The sequence below is a fragment of the Nycticebus coucang genome, chromosome 13 (assembly GCF_027406575.1).
Source record: "Nycticebus coucang isolate mNycCou1 chromosome 13, mNycCou1.pri, whole genome shotgun sequence".
NCBI classification, from domain to species: domain Eukaryota; kingdom Metazoa; phylum Chordata; class Mammalia; order Primates; family Lorisidae; genus Nycticebus; species Nycticebus coucang.
This window is the reverse complement of record NC_069792.1, coordinates 25,958,622-25,978,557: the sequence shown is the minus strand read 5'-3', so window position 1 is coordinate 25,978,557 and position 19,936 is coordinate 25,958,622. Positions and strand designations below refer to the sequence as shown.

General features: G+C 35.7%; 1 protein-coding gene across 2 annotated transcripts in view; it reads right to left on the bottom strand.

Moving 5' to 3' along the window:
• Nucleotides 1-2,123: 2,123 nt before the first annotated feature.
• The window catches only part of HNF4G (hepatocyte nuclear factor 4 gamma), a 137,543-nt gene continuing 119,730 nt past the window's right edge, over nucleotides 2,124-19,936 (bottom strand). For both annotated transcript variants that reach the window (XM_053559455.1, XM_053559456.1), the window contains 7 exons: nucleotides 18,663-18,769; nucleotides 16,479-16,634; nucleotides 13,064-13,151; nucleotides 10,132-10,284; nucleotides 9,766-10,002; nucleotides 8,673-8,795; nucleotides 2,124-4,901 (listed from right to left, as the gene is read on the bottom strand). In XM_053559455.1, coding sequence (XP_053415430.1) covers nucleotides 4,780-4,901; nucleotides 8,673-8,795; nucleotides 9,766-10,002; nucleotides 10,132-10,284; nucleotides 13,064-13,151; nucleotides 16,479-16,634; nucleotides 18,663-18,769 — 986 coding nt within the window. In that variant the 3' untranslated portion in view covers nucleotides 2,124-4,779. The remainder of the gene's footprint in view (nucleotides 4,902-8,672; nucleotides 8,796-9,765; nucleotides 10,003-10,131; nucleotides 10,285-13,063; nucleotides 13,152-16,478; nucleotides 16,635-18,662; nucleotides 18,770-19,936) is intronic.

Sequence of the window (19,936 nt, the reverse complement as noted above, 5' to 3'; positions counted from 1 at the left end):
AGTCAGTAGCCTTTGTATACGCCAATAACAGTCAAGATGAGAAGCTAATTAAGGACACAACTCCCTTCACCATAGTTTCAAAGAAAACGAAATACCTAGGAATATACCTAACGAAGGAGGTGAAGGACCTCTATAAATAAAATTGTGAAATCCTCAGAAAGGAAATAGCGGAGGATTTTAACAAATGGAAGAACATACCATGCTCATGGATGGGCAGAATCAACATTGTTAAAATGTCAATACTTCCCAAAGCAATCTTCCTACTCAATGCCATTCCTATCAAAATAACAACATTGTACTTTCAAGATTTGGAAAAAATGATTCTGCGTTTTGTATGGAACCGGAAAAAAACCCGTATAGCTAAGGCAGTTCTTAGTAATAAAAATAAAGCTGGGGGCATCAGCATACCAGATTTTAGTCTGTACTACAAAGCCATAGTGCTCAAGACAGCATCGTACTGGCACAAAAATAGAGACACAGACACTTGGAATCGAATAGAAAACCAAGAAATGAAACTAACATCTTACAACCACCTAATCTTCGATAAACCAAACAAGAACATACCTTGGGGGAAAGACTCCCTATTCAATCAATGGTGTTGGGAGAACTGGATGTCTACATGTAAAAGACTGAAACTGGACCCACACCTTTCCCCACTCACAAAAATTGATTCAAGATGGATAAAGGACTTAAATTTAAGGCATGAAACAATAAAAATCCTCAAAGAAAGCCATAGGAAAAACACTGGAAGATATTGGCCTGGGGAAAGACTTCATGAAGAAGACTGCCATGGCAATTGCAACAACAACAAAAATAAACAAATGGGACTTCATTAAACTGAAAAGCTTCTGTACAGCTAAGGAGACCATAACCAAAGCAAAGAGACAACCTACACAATGGGAAAGGATATTTGCATATTTTCAATGAGACAAAAGCTTGATAACTAGGATCTATAAAGAACTCAAATTAATCCACATGAAAAAAGCCAACAATCCCATGTATCAATGGGTGGCAAGAGACATGAATAGAACCTTCTCTAAAGAAGACAAATGAATGGCTAGCAAACGTATGAAAAAATGTTCATCATCCCTATCTATTAGAGAAATGCAAATCAAAACCACCCTGAGATACCATCTAACTCCAGTGAGAATGGCCCACATCACAAAATCTCAAAACTGCAGATACTGGCGTGGATGTGGAGAGAAGGCAACACGTTTACACTGCTGGTGGGACTACAAGCTAGTACAACCCTTCTGGAAGGAAGTATGGAGAAACCTCAAAGCACTCAAGCTAAACCTCCTATTTGATCCTGCAATCCCATTACTGGGCATCTACCCAGAAGGAAAAAAATCCTTTTATCATAAGGACACTTGCACTAGACTGTTTATTGCAGCTCAATTTACAATCACCAAAATGTGGAAACAGCCTAAATGCCCACCAACCTAGGAATGGATTAACAAGCTGTGGTATATGTATACCACGGAATACTATCCAGCTATTAAAAAAAATGGAGACTTTACATCCTTCGTATTAACCTGGATGGAAGTGGAAGACATTATTCTTAGTAAAGCATCACAAGAATGGAGAAGCATGAATCCTATGTACTCAATTTTGATATGAGGACAATTAATGACAATTAAGGTCATGAGAGGGGGAAAGAAAATCAGAGCGAGGGAAGGAGGGAGAGGGTGGGGCCTTGGTGTGTGCCACACCTTCTGGGGGCAAGACATGTTTGCAAGAGGGACTTTACCTAACAAATACAATCAGTGTAACCTGGCTTATTGTACCCTCAATGAATCCCCAACAATAAAAAAAAAAAAAAAAAAAATCTATGCCAAAAGATACTCATGCATATTATGCCTGTCTAGGTCAAATATTTAAATTAGGGTGACAACAGTAAAAAGCAAGTAAAACTAGATAAAGTGTAAATGTGAGGATCCTCCCTGCAGTCAGTGTCCAATTCTATGATTGTTTGGAGATGTGCTAAATAATTTTCCTCTCGCCTCTAACACAAGTATTAACAGGTTCTATATAAATTTAATCACATGACTATATAAGAGACATTATCTCTAAAATTATGAGATCATTTTAAACACTAATGAAGCACCCCATTTTTTATTTTTTCCTAGGTTTTTATTTAGAAAGTTCATTGGAGCAACATGGCATCACAGTTTAGACATATTTTAATCTCACTATAATTTAACATTTTAAAAAATCTACTAATTTTTGATTTTCAACAATGAAATTTATAAAAATAATTATACACTTATAAAATGAATTCTTATTTCACAATAAATTATTCATTTCTATACCTGAAAAAAAGTTGTATACTATATAGAAGCAATAACTTTTCCTTACCAACATTTTGAAAATATGCTTAAAATATCAGTTCCTCTTTATTCAGCATTTTTGGCAGTTCAGTATATAAAACTATTATATTACAAATTCCCTGACCATAGTTATTAAGGCAAAATCATTAATAATAACTTCTATGACATAGCTATTTAGTAAATACATGTGGATAAATTAGAGGATTAACTAAAAACAAATTTTATGTTTTATATTTTTAAGGCATTTGCTATGGTTTGAATGTTTGTGTCCTCAAAATTTTTATTTTGAAGCCTAATTCCCAGTGTCATGGTACTGGGAGGAGAGTAGGTTGCAAGAATTAGTACCTTTGTGAAATAGGCCCCAGAGAGCTGCCTGGCACCTTCCACATACGAGGGCACAGTGGGAAGGCACCATCCATGGACCAGAGACCAAATCAGCTGACATCTTGATATTGAACTTCCCAGCCTTGTGAATTATAAGAAATAAATTTCTGTTTAAAGCTGTAAAGTTTATGGTATTTTTGGTATAGCAGCCCAAATGAACTAGAGTATGTTTTTATATCTTCTAAGAGAAAACCCCAAGAAAGTAAAGGGAAACCTACAAAAGATATTTGTACTTATAAAAATCAAACATTCTTATTCATGAAATAGACACAACAGTAAAATTTCCAAAAATAAGAGTTAAACATCCCCCCCACATTTAACAGTTTTACAAGGGTACTAGTTCTTGAAAAACTTGTATTGATTCTATTAAATCAATGACAGTTTTTAGGTAATCCTTTTTGTATTCCAAGAGTTTCAATTTCACTATAAGAGCCAGTAAGTTAGTTGATGTTAATGTAGCCTTTTTATTTGTAGGGTATGTGGGAGTTATGAAATCATAATCTAAGAAATTTTGAAAAGTTCTGAAAAAAAGTTTTAATTCAATCTTTCACAGCTTTGGATACTTAAAAAAATCTTATTGATAATTACTCAACCAGTTTTCCTTCTCCTCAACCAGAGAGGAGCCATTGCTTCCTGAGGTAGCCTATAACTAACTGCTTCAAAATAAGCTGAAGTTTTTGATGATATCAAATAATTTGGAGCTCCCATTAACTTCTCAGTCTAGAAATAGACATTTGGTGTACTCCTGGGCTGCCAGATTTTAAAAAATCTGCTATGTCATTTATTTGAATTTATTTCTATTGTCCGAAAAATCTATCTCATGTACCTTTTATTTTCTTTAATATTTTTAGGCGGAGATGCCTATTAAAGTACAAATGTGATTCTTATTCAAGCTGCAACTATTTTGCACACATTGCTTACATGAACATGTAAGGCATGTTACAGGCAACATGACGGATAGTATTCAATCCTCACTCAGCTGCATATATTTAAAAGAAAAAAGCTCACATTTTTTCCTTTCACACCAAAGATTTATTTTCATTGAAGTCAACCAGACTTGGTTTTGAATGTGGGTCTCTCACTGTTTAGGTTTATGAATTTTCATTATATTCTTTAAAGCTTTAAGCTAAAGGTTTATTTATAAAAGAGAGATAATAATACCTCTCTTACAGGGTTGTGGTGAGGGCTAAATAAGGCACATGTCAGGTAGACGGCTAGTTTGTCCTGGGGGTTTGCCCTTTCAGAGTAGAATGACTTTAGCTGACACAAGTTTTCCACCTAAATGAGACTGTCCTGCCTGCCCTGGGAACTAGCCATGCTAATTTCCAGCAATGAAGGCTTGTTTCTAGACTGTTTTAAGAGACAGAAATAAATATCTCTATTGGTTGAGCCACTGTTTCAGGGGTTTCTTTATCATGGTTTAGCTTGTATTCTAACTGATATCACTAATGTGTTTTATTTTGACACACATCTTCAAAAACAGAATCAAGAGTCATCCTTTGAATGGCTTTTTGTAATTTTCTTGACTTAAGATAGAAATATTTAAAAGATGCTTCACTGCCACAGAATGCTCATCCATGATTCTTCTTCAGTGAAATGCACTCTGTTCTACAGAAACTGCTTTGTTTTCCTAACCTGCAAGTTTATAATTTATAAAAAAACTTAATTTTATATTAACCTGGGATTTCTGATTTACTATTCTCAGCCAAAAAAGAGCACTTAGTTCTGTATCACATCACAATAAAGCAAGTATTTACAGATTTAAATTAAGAAAACAAATGAAGGGGGACATAAGATTCAACTCGCTCAGACACAATACAGAGGCAACTGGAAAAAAGGCCCCATACAAACATATTCAAACTCAGACATACATCAGTTGATGGGAAAGTTTTACACAGTAACAACAACAAACAAGACGAACAGATAAGCAATAAAATAGGATACCATCTTATTACAGCACCAAGACGAAGCCTTGGCTACGAGTTGGCCAAAAGTACCATCCTGAGTTATTTCAAGGCCAAGAACTTTTCACAGTGAAGCAGTACCATTCAAAAGTAAACACGTTTTACAACTGTTTTTGTTTGGAAAGAGGCTGATGTGAAATGACCGAAGCTTGGTTTGCAGCTATTTTGTACTGTTCTTGTCCAGAACCTTGTGGTGGGGAAGGCAGTGGGGTTTCAGGAGTTGCTGAAAAAGAATCATAGAATTGTTATGCGATGATGGTCGTAACCTGCCTTGCCCCATGAACCCCTACACAGCATTAATACATTAGCATATTTTTGAAACCCTTTTAAACAATCATATAAAAAGTAGTGATTTGTAGATTGCAGTATCTTCCCATTGACATCCTAAATGGAGGGCACCCTCACCCTACCTCCTCCAAATAGCAATTACATAGGAATATGTCAAGGTAAAAAATCTTCGTCGTTGCTTTAAGTTTTCTGCTTTTCTTAATAGCATCTATAAGCATTGGATCCTCTAAAAATTCCAGCAGAAAAACATGTTAGTGAAAAGAATAGAATGACAATTTTTCATATATTAGAAAATCTTCATTATTTTTGCAATCAAAATTCACAGAAAATAAAAATACATTTTGTTTGGATTCCACTAATTTAGATGTATTAGATGACAGAATAAATTAATGTTAAGATGCTTTATAAATGTTTTGAAATATAAGCTATAGTCAAAAGCATCCAAAAATACTGGCTTTGTTGCTTCAAAATTATTGTATTACAATTGAGTTTGCCTGTCCCTTCCTCCTTGATGCAAAGAGCAAACCTCAGTAATTGAATATAAAAAATTGAACTAGATATAAAAGAGTTATAGTTTGAACACCTCATTGTCTAGAGTAGTATTTCATCTTATTATAAAATTCAACCATATTATAAAATAATGTAAGAATTATTCTATAATTTGAAAATATTTGAAATATTTTAGTATTCACACTTAATTGTACTGTATTATTCTATATATTTGACAGAACTAAAAGGAAATGTTTGATGATCAGGTTGAGACAATGTTAACTTTATTATTTTTTTCTTAAACAGGTTTCTAAAATTCTATAACAAAGAGCAATCTGTTGCTTGGTGTTCTTTAATACATTAATTTTATATTATTGTTAAGTATGAATTAGCAATTGCTTAGAAATAACATTTTAAAATGCAATTTAATCAACGAAACATTATCCAAAAATGCTTTTGTTTTTTTGTAGTTTTTGCAGTTTTTGGCCGGGGCTGGGTTTGAACCTGCCACCTCCAGTATATGGGGCCAGTGCCCTACTCCTTTGAGCCACAGGCACCACCCTCAAATATGCTTTTAAAATACGTGGAATTGACCTAAAACTGCAGTGGCCTTCTCTAAAATGCCAAGAAAATATTCATGAGTTTAAGTTTTTTATTGTATGTGTTTAATATCTTGCATTCCATGAAACTTTTCCAAAAAAGTACAGCCAAACCAAGTTTTTCTTTTCAAATGATTCTTAGAAGTATTATGAGAGGAAGAATAAAAATGAAAAGTGTGATGCTGTGACTCTTACAAGATTACAATCGGTGATGATGTTTTTAAAAACCCTAGACTTAAAAAGTAGAATTCAGGGCGGCGCTTGTGGCTCAGTGGGTAGGGCGCTGGCCCCATATACTGAGGATGGCGGGTTTGAACCCAGCCTCGGCCAAACTACAACAAATATATAAATAAATAAATTTAGGAAAAAAAAAAAAAGTAGGATTCAATCACCAGCAGAGTTATTAGACTCTCTTGCCTGCTGTTAAAGTGTTTTATTTTCTAGGTTATTTATGAATAAATGATCTTTAAAAGACACAACCTCACAGACATTCTAGTATGGCATAGAGCTTGCCCTTATTTCTCTTCTTAACTATTTATTTAATAAAAGAGTAACATCTACCCTGAAGGATGGACCCAAATAATGTTTTTCAATTTGTGACCCACAAATTTGATATGTCATATTATTTCCACCATTTGTATTTTTTCCTAACAATTTCATTTCTGCCTCTCGTATACGCAAAGAATTTTGTGTTTCAGACACTATCTGCACAAAAGTCTCCCAATGCTGTATCTAAAGGACAGGATGCTAATGTGCAGATCTGTGGCCTTGACTTTCCTGACCACTACCTGGCAGTCAGGCGGTGCTCACTGAATTGTGGCTGCATTGCATTGAACATTTGGGTAGAACAGCATTAGAACTAGTTACTATAGACTATTATAAATTCAGGAGGCACTGAAGGTATGTACAGTAATTACATCACCATAACTCAAGTCATCCCAATGAACTGGCTGGTTTGGTGTTCGGAGGTAATAGAACAAAGGTAAAGCTGGGATTAATTAGTGTAAAGTCAGAAGCAATCACTCAATTAATTCTAAATGTCTTCTTAAATAAACATCCATTTTTTTTAAAGTCTACCTTTTAAAAAAAGTCTACATTTTTATCACTGAAGTAGCTTATAAAAATAGAATTTGCATTAAGGGTACAATAATATCAGATTAACTCAGCTACTAACAACCCCAAGTGTTTCCATGATCAAAGGAGTTCCAAAGAATTTTCATAAGCAGCCAGAACTCTGCACGATTCTGACCTGCATGAATTCTAGTTCTCATGGCTTAGTTAAATAGCACCAGTTTGGCAACAACACAGTTCCAATTTCAGCAACCACAGTGATTTACAATTAACTGTGAGTAAGTGCATACATACAAACTTCACTGCCAACTCTTCAATCTATATACAACTACCAAAAAAAGAAACAAGCCCTTGTGATAAATGTTTACATCATAGTTTTTCATCTGTGATTGCTCCGTAAACACGGTGAGTTCAGTTCAGGCACGGGCAACAAAGTGCATACACTGTTGGGTTGCCTCCTTGTGTCCTAGTGATAAATCCACATAACATTTTACAAAAATGGATAATTGAGCAAGAACTAACCAACAAAGATGAAAGTGCAGAAAAGAAACCAAAGGTGATAATTAAAATATTAATTTTAATTATTAAGATATTTTTACGTGGTTTGAGTTTGCATTGACTTTTTTTTATAGAAATGTTTACTATATAGAACAAAAATGGAGTCATAGAAGAAGTAGCTGAGGGTAGCAACATTGATGCTGCTGCTGGTTGGGTTTCTAAATATGCCACCTGGAACTTAGGGAAGGTAAACGTGTCCACATAAATGAGGAAACTTGATGTGACCAGGAGGAAGAAGTTATCCCAAAAGAAGGGAAACTGTAAAAAACTTCACATGAAATGAATTCTCAGGATATTTCAGGACATTCAAAGCACAAAGGAAAACATGTTGAAATTTGATCCAAACTTCGGAAGTAAAACTCCTCAGGGCACGGAAAAGATGTTAATTTCCTTTTCTAAGTTAGAGAAGAAGGCAGCAAACACTGTTCAAAATGCTTTTGCACAATTATTTTTACAATGAAATAAAATGTTTGGGTTCTCAATTTTCCTAATATTTTAAATTATAGTGTACTAAATGTAATGTTTAAACTTAACAGTCTACTTCAAAAAAGAAATAGGATTACTATATTTTAAAAATTTCTCTCTATATTTACAATCTTAGGTTAATGTTTTGACAAACATTTTCAAAGATCATAGGCAGAAAATAATTTTCCTACTGTTCATTAAGATAGTTTTGTGTGGTTTGACTTTACATTGACATTTTGAAGGTCCCACACTACATACTAAGCTAGGACTACCTGTACTCTCTTTTTTATTCTCCAAACCTATGAAGTAGAAAGATTTAATTTCTCACATCTTCATTTTAGAAAGCAAACTAATACTTAGGAAGAGTAAGTGACTGAGTTCACAATCTCCTGTCGTGTGTCTGGGAGAGGAAATTCTACTTGATTTTTGCAATTTCTGGGTCCTAAGAAATTCTTCTCCCAATTCTACTTTTTTCCTCTGGTAATTAAGAACTATTATGGTGAAAAAATAGCCCAAACACTTACAAATCTGGTCTGTGTGAACCAGTGTTGACATAGGACTGAAAAGGATAGTTTGTCCAGTGAGTGGATCTTGAGACAAATGTGGATGCATTGGATGATGGAGATGACTCCCATCACTGGAAGCACCTACGGAACAAAAAGAAAATCATGCTGTGTTAGTAATATTTCATCAGTGATGGCAAGTTTACACTGGGAAAAATGTTTAGATTGACAGCTTAAATACTGCCATTCTTGCAAAGTGCTTTTTGGGAATTCAAAAATAAATTGATGGAACCACTACCATATTGAGGATAATGTCAGCGTTCACTGTACATTGGCTAGATTAATGTTGCATTATATTATGTTGTATATTAATAATGGACCTTGTGTGCCATTTCCTGGAATCATTAGGTTTGCTGCCTGTTGTTAAGGCAATTCCAAGAATCACTTACCTCAAGTTTATGGTATCTGGGATCGCCCTAAGAGCAAGAACAACTTTTATATCAGAAAGATATCATTATGAACACATTATGAAACAGGAAACTAAAAATAAATATGGTGATTTTATAAGGAAATTTAATCTACATCAGAGCACAAAATAAATGATTTTTAACTTATTACTGACATAAATTCCAGCCATAAGACATACTGTTTATGTCAATTAATTATTCCAAGAATACAATGTTCATTTTTAAGCTATGCACTATATATATTTTTAAATTATGCTGTGATTCCAGTATTCTTAGGGTCTTAAACGAGAAAAAACATAATATGCTTCCAAAAGTCCTAAAAACAGGAAATATATTTCTAGTTACCACATTTGGAAGGTTTTGAAAGTTGACATCAGGACTGTGTGGAGGGAAGATGGTTAGAGGTTAAAAAGAATGGGGATTTTTAACCTATTCAAGTATTTCCACCTTCCACCGGTGGGTTTTGCAGACATTCTAAATGAAAGAAATTGAGTGCATTTTGTCATGGTGAAAGGAAAAAAGACAGGCAGACACATCAACTTCAAAAGTTGAAATAAATATGGAGCAAAAAATGAATAGGTCAAACCTGCTCTACTGGACACAGCATGAAGCTAATTGATGAAACAGCAATTCTTACATGTACTCACCACCTAGTAACATTTCCTGAAGTAGGTTGTCAATTTTAACCATCCCAAAAAGTTTGACAAACTGTATTTGCTCAATCATTTGCCACGTGATGCTCTGCAGCGTGGGCAAAAGCAGCAGCAACTCCCCGAAGCGCCCGCGGGAGTCATACTGTCTGTCGTTGATATAGTCCTCCAGGCTGATCTGCACCTGGAACCGCATGTTCTTGATTTTTACTGGGTCACTTAGCCCCTTTGCATCTAATAAAGGAAATAAAAAGGGACACCTGAGCATTTCATCTGCCTAGAGTGTGGAAATAAACATTCCCATATTAAAAAGTAGTTTAATTTTTGTCACATTCATTCTTAAATGGAATTCTGAAAACGGACCTGGGTCAAAAAATACAATTGCCTTCAAACAAGCATACTCGTTGTCATCAATCTGGATTTCTTGAAATGGTCGAACCAGCTCGTCTAGAACCCGATTAGCCACTCGACTTATCTCAACCTCACAGCTGTTGCGGTGAATAACATAGTTGTTCCCTGTGGGGGAAAGAAAAATTAACCATCTCCCCTGGAAACTGGCAGACATTGTTTTTAGATTTTGCAAAATATATTTAGAATGGTATTCTCCCGAAGGAACAGTGATAGTACTTTCTCTCTCTCTCAGTGACGTTAAATTAGTTATGTCAGAAAAAAATAAGAATACATTTTTATCAATGTGAGTAACATTGATAATATGATTACATGCATTTTAATAGCCTTGGTCACTGGTTGATAACACAAAAGTACAGACTAATAATTGACAAGGGGACATGAAAACCTAATGATTAGTTTTCTTCTGTGTCAGTCTCCATGACGGTCCTATTCATTAATGAACATAACACAAATCCTAAAGAATCTTTCTTCTTTACAGCTGATTGAAAGCAGCCCTCCTTTGATGCTGTGGGCATGTGAAGGGGCAAATATCATGGAAACACAGTTTTAACAAGCCTAAGTAAAGACTGTTTTTAAAAATTAGCACATGTAGGGCAGTGCCTGTGGCTCAGTGGGTAGGGCGCCGGCACCATATACTGAGGGTGGTGGTTCAAACCCAACCCCGGCCAAACTGCAACAAAAAATAAATATGGAGCAAATTTATGAAATTTGCCGGGTGTTGTAGCAGGCACCTGTAGTCCCAGCTACTTGGCAGGCTGAGGCAAGAGAATTGCCTAAGCCCAGGAGTTGGAGGTTGCTGTGAGCTGTAACGCCACGGCACTCTACCGAGAGCAATAAAGTGAGAATCTGTCTCTAAAAAAAAAAAAAAAAAAAATTTAGCACATGTATTCTTGTAAGTTGCCTCTCAGTACAGTCCCTCTTCCTGGTTTCTTTAACTAGAGGTGAGATGACCATTGTGAGGCCTAACTCCAGGGAGTTCAGAAATCGTATAAAGACCTAGACCACCTAACCCTGAAAAATCTTTCTTTCTAATAATTTAGAAATCCTCTGCCTATGAAATTTATTATAACATCTACAATAACAGCTAAATTGCTATTTTCTGATTTTACAAAAAAGCAAAGTATTTTGGATTCTTTCAACTGTAGGCAAAGACAATCTTCAAGGTAACAACGTGTACAAATATAGCCTCTTTCTTTCATTTTTCTCCAGCTTTACCGGAGTATGAAGGACAAAAAAATTACATATATTTGAGGTAGATAAGGTGATGTTTTAGTATACATATACACTTAAAAAATGGTTACCACAGTCAAGCTGATTAACATATCCATCACTTCACATAGTTACCTTTTTTTTTTTTAATTTTGAGCCTCACTCTTTCTTGTGAAAAGTTAGCTTACCTAATTATTCAGGTAAAACAAATTAGAAATTTATAGTATACATTTTATTTTCTAGGCGTATTGGATTCAATTCCATAATAAGAATAGTATTCTAGGCATTTTCTAGAAATGCAAAACAATATTTAACAGCACTTTAGAGCACATGGTCACATTATGTAGTTTATAGGCCTGGCTCTCTCCTTTTCTGGGTTTTTAACCTTTGGCAAATTTTCTCTGCCTCTATTTCTTCACCTGCAAAATGGACTGAAAATAATAGTACTTATCGCTTAGGGTGATTTCAAGAATTAAGTGAGAAAGTAGGTATGTATGTGGAAATCACTTAGTGTTGGGCCTTCTCGCGTGGACAAGGCCTACTTGAGGCCTAGAGGAATTTCCTAAGCCTGAGTAGAGTTGGTGCTATCCGAGCACTTCCGCATAGGAGTGACTCGGTAAGACCCAACCTGAAACGGCCTCTGCCTGGATACAGGTGATGGGGTTAGATTTTATTGGCTTGAAGCCTGTCACCCCATTTTACGTACCCCCTCCTTCCTGCTCCCACCTCTTGCCCTCTAGCTGAAGTCTATAAAAATTGCAGCATGTTACAATAAAGTTGAGTTCCTGCTTCGACAGACTCCCGGCTCCGTGTGTTCCTGTTCCAGCCGCCGACACTGGCCATCCCGCTCAGCCCCTGGGACGAGATGGGGCTGGCCCTGATCTTCCCTCAACTGAGACTGCTGGAGGATCCGGCAACTTACAACAGTGCATTTACAAAATATGCCCTCAATAAATGTTAACTATTATTACATACATTCAATACATTTATATTTGGGCCAAAACATCTGTCGCAAAAATTAAATAATCCAGTCATCATTTCACACAAGACAGAGAAAGGCAAAGCTAGTATTAGAAGATCTCAACCCTGAAAACCTAACTCTATCAGTTAAATAAGGTGGGGAGATTGGAGCAGTCCCTGAGGACAAAAGCTTCTCCTTTGTGTCCCCACACGCCCTCGGCCACCTGTCAGCCTCCATTTCCCACTTCTAGCACGCCTATCAGAAGTTCTCCAATTTTGTCCCCTTATTTTTACTTGATTATTTTGTAGCATATCCTAAGTAATGAGATCATAGGAGATAAACATATTTCTTAAAAGTGCATAAAACATTAAGAAGCCACCGAGAGAGTTTTCAAAAACACTAGAACAGTTATAAAAATCACTAATTCTTTGTCCTGACAAGATTTAAACAGCCCTCAATACTATGTTTATTGAGCAACATCTGTTTTTTATTTTTAAATCTTAATGCTGTCTGATAATCTCATGCACTCTGAACGTACATGTAATCAAGGCAAGGAAAAAATCAGGCCCAGTGAGAAGATAATTAAGTTCAATCTGTGAAGCAAGAGCAGCATTTGATGGTGTCTGTAAATGCTTTGTACGTACAGAATAGATCCTGCATATTACTGTAAAGATAAAATATGCATAATTTCTTTTTAAATTAAAAAAAACTTACCCAAAAGCAAAATATCTTTATACATCATGGATCTCTTTGTAGCTCCAAGCAATAAGTGTTCCCCGGCATGAGCTCTCAATAGTGCCACCTTAATAAAAATTCCAAGTTTGACAATTAATTATAAAATATTACGATTAAAAGGTGGCATAATAGAAGTCTGATTAACTTGCAGTGTTCTTAAGACTGGAATTTTTTTTCAATTTTTAGCAAACTATAATATTCACAGATACTTGAATGAGCAAGCCTTCATCATCAAGCCTTCTAGATTTCTATCTTAGCATGTCAATAGAGTTTACTTTTCAGAATTTCTAAAACTATCCAACGAGTCAGTATAATGGCAGTGGACAAAAGCAGTCAGTTAACTGTTGTGAAAGGAACAGAATCAAGACCAGACAGAGCTCCAATTCCAGCTTGTCCACTTGCTACCTGTTTAATCTCAGGCAAGTTACCTGGTGTGCTTGGGACTCATATGTTTTCATCTATAAAATGGGGTTATTGGCCGGATGTGGTGGTCAACCTTGTAATCCTAGCATTCTGGGAGGCCAAAGTGGGGGCGATTGCTTGTGTTCAGGAGTACAAAACCAGCTTGAGAAAGAGTGAGATCCAATCTTTACTAAAAATTAAAAAATCAGCTTGGCATGGTGGCAAGCACCTATACGCCCACCTACTTAGGAAACTGAGGCAGGAGGACCACTTACACTCAGGAGTTTGAGGTAGCTGTGAGCTAGGCTGATGCCACAGCAATCTAGCCTGGGCAACAGATACTCTGTCTCAAAAAAAAAAGAAAAAATGGGATTAGTAATAAAAAAAATCTCAAAGTATATGATAGGTGTGCAAGGACTAAATGACAGAATGTATGTTAAACATAATCTCCTAGACAAAGTAAGCTGAATAGACAAGAGCAAGAGAGGACAAGTAGTGAAAAGAAAATTCAGGGCTGAGTTCTGCCACTGTCTAGACTGAATCAGTAACTCTTTACAATGATCTCTCAATTGAGCTTCATCCCTGTACTCAGTTACCTGCTGGACATCATCACTAGGAAAGTACAGAAAATATTTCGTGTTTAACATATGTCAAAGTAATGCTTTCTTGATAACTTCATCATCTTAGCAAATGGTACTATAAACTTCAAGCATTTGTTCCCTTCAAAATTAGAGTTTAGCTAGCTGGTCCTAGGGTTGCTTCTCAAAATATAAGTCAAACTGATCCACTTCTTTCCATCTCCATTGCTATTACTCCAGTTCAGGCCTGTACCATTTATTACCAGGACTACTGTGATACATCCAACAGGTATCCTGCTTCCTTTCTGGTTCCTCCATCCTAAATCCTTCTGAAAAGAACTTCTAAGATGATATTTGTAAAAGAGAAATCACTTACTATCACTCCTCTGCTAAAATTTTTCAATGGTTTCCTAGGGTCCTTGGCACAAAATCTCAACTCCTCAATTCTGGTCTCCAGGGTGAGGTGAGTGGTGGAGGAGGGTCAGTGCTTGCCACCAGCTCTCTCATCTCTGACTTCATTTGCAACACCCTTTGTCCACACGGTTCCCGCCTGACTCAGAACCTAGGCAGGAACCTGCTGTTCCTGTACCCTCAGTGCTTTCTTCTGAGATCGTGGTGTGCCTGGCCCCTCCTCATCAGGTCCCAGAAGACACCCCCTGATCCCCACATTGAAGCATCTCTTAGCATCCCACTCCCATTCATTTGCCAAGAACTCATCGTATTCCACTTTATAGACCTTATCCCTGTCTAGAACTATCTTACTCATAATCTGTACATATTTTTATTGTCTGTGTCTCCCAAATAGAATGCAAACTTGATGAGAATAGTAAGGCAACCTGTACTTTACGCTAAACACCCATAGTTCCTAAAACTGAACAGTAGCCTCCCAGTAGATAATTGTTTGAATAAATTTAGCTGATGTAAGGTTCAATTTTATAAACTATAAAATGGAGTAGATAACACCTATGCCACAGGTGAATTAAATAAAAATTTAATTTATAATGCAAATAAAAGCTACTTTCTCAGGACTTTATCCAAACTAGATATTCATGGACTCATGTTACACTGCTGATAATATACTACCGGTTAGCAAATAAAAATAATTTTTGGCTGCCTACTGGATTTCAATTCCCCAATTTTAAAGTTATTGTCTGCATACACAAATCACTACTTCTAAAGAAAAGTGATAATAAACATATAAAACTGATAAAAACATAATCCTACTTATATTGCTTGGGGTGAGACTGGTAGGTTTTAGCAATTTAGCATAGTTCACTCTGGCATAACCTTCTGAGCCAAGCTATCTTTATGATATGTCAATGACTGTGACTCATACCAGGAAGGCAGTTGTAGAACATTTAAAAATGATTTCAGATTTCACAGTATTTTTTTTCTGTCACCAGGTGAAATGCTTTCTTAAAATATAACTGCTAACTTCGTATGATGAGTTTTTTTCTTGGTTGTGGAACTCTTTTGACCTTCTTTGATTTTTACAAAATTATGTCCTATCCCCTTAGATTGTTCCTTTCTTTTTATGTATCAATGACAGAGATCACTAACCTAAGGGTGTTTAAATACACACTGGGTATAACACTTAACAGCTAATTCAATGTGAGAAAAATGGAAATTTTCAAATGATTTTCATCTACAAAAAATTATACACTACTTAGTAAGAATAGGTCAAAATGTATGTCAACAAGCTAATCCCTCACAAACTAATTATGAAATTCATGCTCCTATTAATTAAAACTTCTTAATGTACATATGACAAATTATGAAGATGTATTAGGAAAAGATCACTATCTCTGAATTCTCTGTTTCTCTGTACATTTCAGATAATGCTTCTACAGACTTTGTCAGAAGTATAATTTTTATATAATAAAGGTTAGAATAAAATGGACAGCATGAAAGACCAAACTTTCTATGTTAGTTGAATGAGGTGCCCACAAAGACACTACTAACAACAAATCCTGTATGGTTTCCACCTACGAACGGCCTGGTATTTCCGAGGGATTTTATATGGCATCTTCAGTAATCACCAAGACTCACCAGGGCACCGTTTCCCTCTCAGACACTCATTCTTACATTATTTTATCTCACAGTGTTGGTCACTTGCTGTCTTTCTCCCTCACATACGCTTTTTAAACTTCAAGAGGACTGAAGAGTGAAAACACTTGTCTAATCAATGAAGTTGCTAGACCCCTAAACTAGAAGTCGAAGAGCTGTGCCTCTTGATAAAACAAAATCAATGAACAAGAACACCAAATTCTTTTCTCATCAGATAATTAATCCTTTGTCAAACATAATGACATAGTATAAGCATTATACATAGAATCGAAAGAATACAAGAACTTAGCAAAGTTTAGAAAACATTTTTAAAACGTTCGTAATTTTTTTTTTTTTTAAACTTTTACCTGATCGTCCAATGGTAACTCACAGAAGGCAGGGATATATTTAGCCCATTCCACCAAGACTAATAGCTGCTGTTTCATAGATTCACATACATCGCCGATACTCGCGATTTTCTTAACATTTATATCACTGCTTGCCCCAGGGCTTGAGACTGAGATCTGGCATTAAGAAGAACATTATATTAACTTATCATTTAAAATGACACATGGCCACTATTCTATTTTTTCTTGCAACGCAATAAGAAAACACAATTAAAGCAAATGGTATCACTGTCACAGTATCTTAAAACATACTAAACATTTTTTCATTGAGAAGTTAGATGAAAAACTTCCAACACATAATGTCACGAGTAGTGATCTGTAAACTAAGTTACCACAACTTCTGGAGAGTTTCACAATTCAAATGGCTACATAAAAAGGTAGTAGCCACATAAAATATGCTATGACTTTCTTTTTAATTAAAAATTATATTTTCATTAAGGAAGTCCATTTTCAATTTGTTGAAGTTTATGGAGAAATGTTTGCAGGGGATAAAGTTTTCCAAACGAGGAAGAAAAGATTTAGACAACTCAGCATGTTGAAAGACTTAATATATAATGATACATTTTAAAAACTATATATAATTTTCAACTATGTACTACATAAAATACAATTGGATTAGAAAGTTGTTCTACTGAAAACACAGTCTTAAAGTTTTTATACCCTTAGCTTTTGAATGTTCATGTGTGTCTTTATAAGTATCTGGCTACTTCCTCACACCCCCCCCTTGAAGGCAGTTTCTAAATGCTTTATTGGACCATCAAGCAATCTGCAAGTAACGATGATGATAACTGTGATGTCCACATCATCATATTGCCCTCGCATTATCAAAAAGGAAAGCCAGGCCAGGTGGAGTGGCTCACGCCTGCAATCCTAGCTCCCTGGGAGGCTCATGCAGGAGGATCATTTGAGCTTAGGAGTTCTAGACCCACCTGAGCAAGAGCAAAACCTTGTCCCTACAAAAAATACAAGTATTAGCTAGGTGTCACGGAAGGCAACTGTACTTTCAGCTACTCAGGAGGCTGAAGTAGGAGGTCTGCCTGAACCTTGGAGTTTGATGTTTCAGCAAGCTATGATTGATGGTGCCATTGCCCTCCACCTAGGGCAACACAGACAACTGTGACCCCCAAACAACCCCTCAAAACTAAACCAGTCATCACACTGACTCATTATGGGACATGAATAACTACTTGGCTATTTCATAATTTGCTTTATAATCGAAGAGTATTATTACCATGTCTAATAGGGGTAAAGCTAAGGTGAACCTGTTTTGTTTTGTTCTGTTTTTGAGACAGAGTCTCAAGCTGTCCCCCTGCGTAGAGTCCCATGGCATCACAGCTCACACACCTCCAAACTCTTGGGCTTAAGAGATTCTCTTGCCTCAGCCTCCCAAGTAGCTGGGACTACAGGTGCCTGCCACAACGCCTGGCTATTTTTTTTTTTTGCCTTGATTGTTTTAGCTGGCCTGAGCAGGGTTCCAACTCGCCAGCCTCGGTGTATGTGGCTGGCACCCTACCCACTGAGCTACAGGCGCTGCCAGGTGAACCTGTTTTTAAAAGAATTCTTTATTTGACTCTAACTGACAACATTCTTTTTAGCTTTAGAATGATATTCTCATGTTATAAGTTTAAAATAATAAAGCTTTATTTCTCCTGTGTTTTCTAAATTCTCACTCTTCATTATAAAAAAAAAAAAAAAAAAATCTGTTCCTAAAACAGATGCCTAGAAGACTTCCTGAGTTCAGAAGTCTGTTTTCAAAGAAAGAAATTCTGATGACATGACTCAACCAAACTCCCCAGAAGTTGCAGTAACTGATTTTACAGATTCAAACAATAAAATAAAATGCTGCTCCCAGAGCACTGTGCTATGCATTAAGTATTTTTATTGATTTTGTAAGCAAACTTTTTTCTAATAATCTGACACTTAAATTAATTTTAATCTTTTCCTTTTAAAAATAGTCTTATCCAAAAAAGAGAAAATTAATTCAGTAGTCCCACTAATACTTTTAAAGTAAAGCTCTTGAATTGGTATAGGTGTAATTTATTCCAGAAATGAGCACTTTGAATAAACTAGGATTATTTTAGCATTATGTATAAGTGGTCATTTGATTCTTCTACACAGGGCTGGACGCTGGTGTGTAGGGGGTACCTGACGAGACCGAACTTCTGCTTGTGCCAGTGTGTTAATGGAGGGGATGTTGCTGCCATCAAACGTGCTTCTTCTGGTGCTTATTCTATCACGTTCGTTCTGCACCGCTGGGGAGAAAATCCCAGTGTTTATTGGTAAATTCTCTTTTACACACACACACACACACATATATGTGTATCAGAATATACAGTTTGAAATTAAAATATATATATATGTAAAGCAAGAAAAAAATCTTTCTAAAAGACCTTGGTGGGAAAAAGTAAGACCACAAGTATTTTCATTCTGTACCACTCTGTCACTAGAACTCAGAAAACATTGTTGTTTGGGACCGCATGAAGGCATGCATGCTAGAAACTGTTGGGTCAGCTGTATCGACTACACTGTATTTTAATAGCTTGAGTTTCTATTCTCTCAAAGTTAGTAAAACTATGAGATAGTTAGAGGAAGAGCATTGCCTGTGACACTGACCCGGTCAAAGATAAGAGTGAATTCATGCTCAGAAAATATGACTCAGAGATTTCAAAACTCCCATTTTCTTTTTCCTGTAAAACACTAGCAAAAATAGAAAGTAAATTTATTTTAGTTATGTTGATTTTAAGATTGCAGTATTATGTTATCTTATAAAACACCATCATTGGGACAGTTCACAAACATTAATAAAGCAAAAGTTATCGTAGGCAGAGGTCTCTTCTGAGAAGATTAAAGTTTGACTACCAGGATTTTGGAAAGGTGACGAAATCCTACATATTACATGTAAAATGTCTAAGAAGATCTATCTCTCCTTTTTTATTACAGAAAGGAATAAAAGAATAATGTATATTCCCAAACCCCTTATTCACAGCTACATTTTTAATATAAAGAAGAATGAGAGGGGTGTATTAACTTGTATATTTGTCATACAGAAAATAAAATAACTCAGATATTATAATTAGATTTCAAATTTCAAGAGGTAAAATTAGCTTCCATTAACCTCCCCCCACCAAAAAAAAACCCCCCAAAAACAGACAAAGGCCTATATGCCTTAAATTATTTAATGTGTTTTTCTAGAACAATAAAGCATTAAACTATCTCATTTGTTTATTCTTTTATTAAGTGAATCCCCAATTTAAACACGAAAATCTTGCAAAAAAGACACAAAAGTTACTATTGACTCTCAACTCCATTAAATTAGAAGATAAAATCATACACTTTTGGCCTTAAAGAAAGAGTCAGTAGTCTTTAATCCAGAGTGAGGCATTAATATTTTATTTTAAAATCCTACTTACTAGTACCTT